Source organism: Cyprinodon variegatus, unplaced genomic scaffold (assembly GCF_000732505.1).
Source record: "Cyprinodon variegatus isolate N-32 unplaced genomic scaffold, C_variegatus-1.0 Scaffold282, whole genome shotgun sequence".
In the NCBI taxonomy this organism is placed as follows: domain Eukaryota; kingdom Metazoa; phylum Chordata; class Actinopteri; order Cyprinodontiformes; family Cyprinodontidae; genus Cyprinodon; species Cyprinodon variegatus.
The window spans coordinates 843,757-845,789 of NW_015150735.1; the positions used below are offsets into that span (position 1 = coordinate 843,757).

The 2,033-nt window shown below is 39.1% G+C and overlaps 1 protein-coding gene across 1 annotated transcript in view; it reads left to right on the plus strand.

Moving 5' to 3' along the window:
* The window catches only part of sqle (squalene epoxidase), a 20,785-nt gene extending 19,399 nt beyond the window's left edge, over window positions 1-1,386 (plus strand). The window contains exon 11 of the mRNA XM_015383332.1: window positions 686-1,386. Coding sequence (XP_015238818.1) covers window positions 686-878 — 193 coding nt within the window. The 3' untranslated portion in view covers window positions 879-1,386. The remainder of the gene's footprint in view (window positions 1-685) is intronic.
* Window positions 1,387-2,033: the final 647 nt, after the last annotated feature.

Genomic DNA, 2,033 nt, shown 5'->3' on the forward strand with positions numbered 1-2,033 from the left:
TGGTGTCATGTCTCCTGGTTATTTAATACATATAAGTTATCAAGTGTTATTTAAAGAGTCTGTCTCGAGTTTTCAAGGAAAAGGACTGGAGAGATAGAGCATCAGGGAGCATACATAGAGCCTCTAACAGTTCAGAAAAACCTTTATGCTAAAGTCAAAGAAAAACAAGCCGACTGTTTCACACAGTATCCATGAATATTAATGGAAAGTTGAGTGGAAGAAAAACATTTAAATATAGGTGTCCAAGCAACAGGAATAAGAAGAGCTTTGAGGTCTGTTAGAGGAAAGCTCTGTGTTTACATCTTGAAGCTTTCCTCTCCTGTTGTTTTTCCTGAAAAGAGATCACAAACTTTTTAAATAACACTTCATTATGTATATGTATTAGATACCCATGAGACATGACAGCAGATTTTGATAGAAATTATAATCTTACTCAGATCAGAGAAGTTGCTTTGAGTTACAGAAGGCAGCTGCTCACCAACCGGGCTCACATCTCGTGAAGTGAGCCCCGATAAACAGTTAGAGATCCTTTTTATACATCTCCAGTCTGCCACATCATCACATCATACATGTTTGCAGATGAGGAGACATCCATGACTCCAGCCTATAAAGTATAAAGCTAAAAATAAAATAAACTGTTCATTTGGGTGATTATTTAAGGTTAAAGAGCTTCATGTTTCCACAGCTTATCACCCAAACCCTTGACCCTTATTGGACACTTCTTCGCCGTGGCGCTGTACGCCATCTACTTCAACTTCAAGTCCGAGTCGTGGAGCACCAAACCTCGGGCGCTGTGGAAGAGCGCCGCCATCCTGTACCGGGCCTGCACCGTCATGTTCCCTCTCATCTACTCTGAGCTAAAGTACCTGGTCTACTAGGGGGCAGCATGGGGGGGACATAAGGAGCCCTCCAGACGTCCCGGTTTGTGCCTTAGTGTTGGTGATGATCACAGCTGTAACGGATGCACGCTGGAAACTATGCAGCTGCTTTGACTTCAGGAGCAGATTTATTTAACCACCTCCCAGTTCTGCATCTGTACATGTTGGATGTTTGTAGCTGGAGAACCGAAGCAGAATCCTGTCCTGCTCTTTCTCTGAATATCTCTACCTGGGACTAATTAAAGAGGAATGCCTTAACGAAGGCCTTATTGTGAACACGGAGCCTCGTTTGCTCCAGATCTTACATCCTGCCGCTTTGCTGTATATTTTTAAGCTTCTTTTATGCTGTAATTTGTTTTGTAATGTTGATTAAATTTATATATTGTGAAAATGAAACACAGGGATGGGGAGGCTAAGAAGGGCTTTTCTGATGACCTTTGTATTTTTCTTTTTCAAAGAAAATTGTACTTTAACATCGTTTCTGAGTAAATAAACTATGTAAAACATTGTTTTCTTTGCCCGACTGGATTTTGGTGCATATTTTGATTAAAGAGAAATAGGATCAAATATATATTTTTAAATAAATATACATATATGCACACATACATATGTACATTCAGGACATTGACAGCCTTTCTAATAAATTCTTCTACTGTAGTGATCATTGTAACGGGTTTTTATAACCAAGACGGACAATAATAACAAATGAAAATAGTATATAAGTTTAAATAAAGGTTTTCCAGTGATTTAATTTCTTACAGGAGTTGGATGACAGTATTATGAGGCTAATATAAACAACCAGCAGATGGCGCTCTCCCTGTCTTTTTAAACAGATCAGGTCACAACAGCCTGGATTTAGTGATATTTGCAGGATGTTTCAGAATAAATGTGATACAATCTTCCTTTTTCACCGGATCAACGAGGCTCAGAGTAAAATTATCACAGGAGGGTTTGATGCTCAAGTTTCCAAATTATCCCAGGGGCAGATTTAGGAAATTTGGGGCCCCCTCTGAACTGAGAAGACGACACATAAAACAGACCCATTGTATAGATAGAGAAATGTTAATAGAATAGACATACATTATTTGTTCCCTCTCTTCTTATCCCTTTTCCTTCCCGTTTCCTTATGTCCCTTTTTCTTTGCATATTGACAAT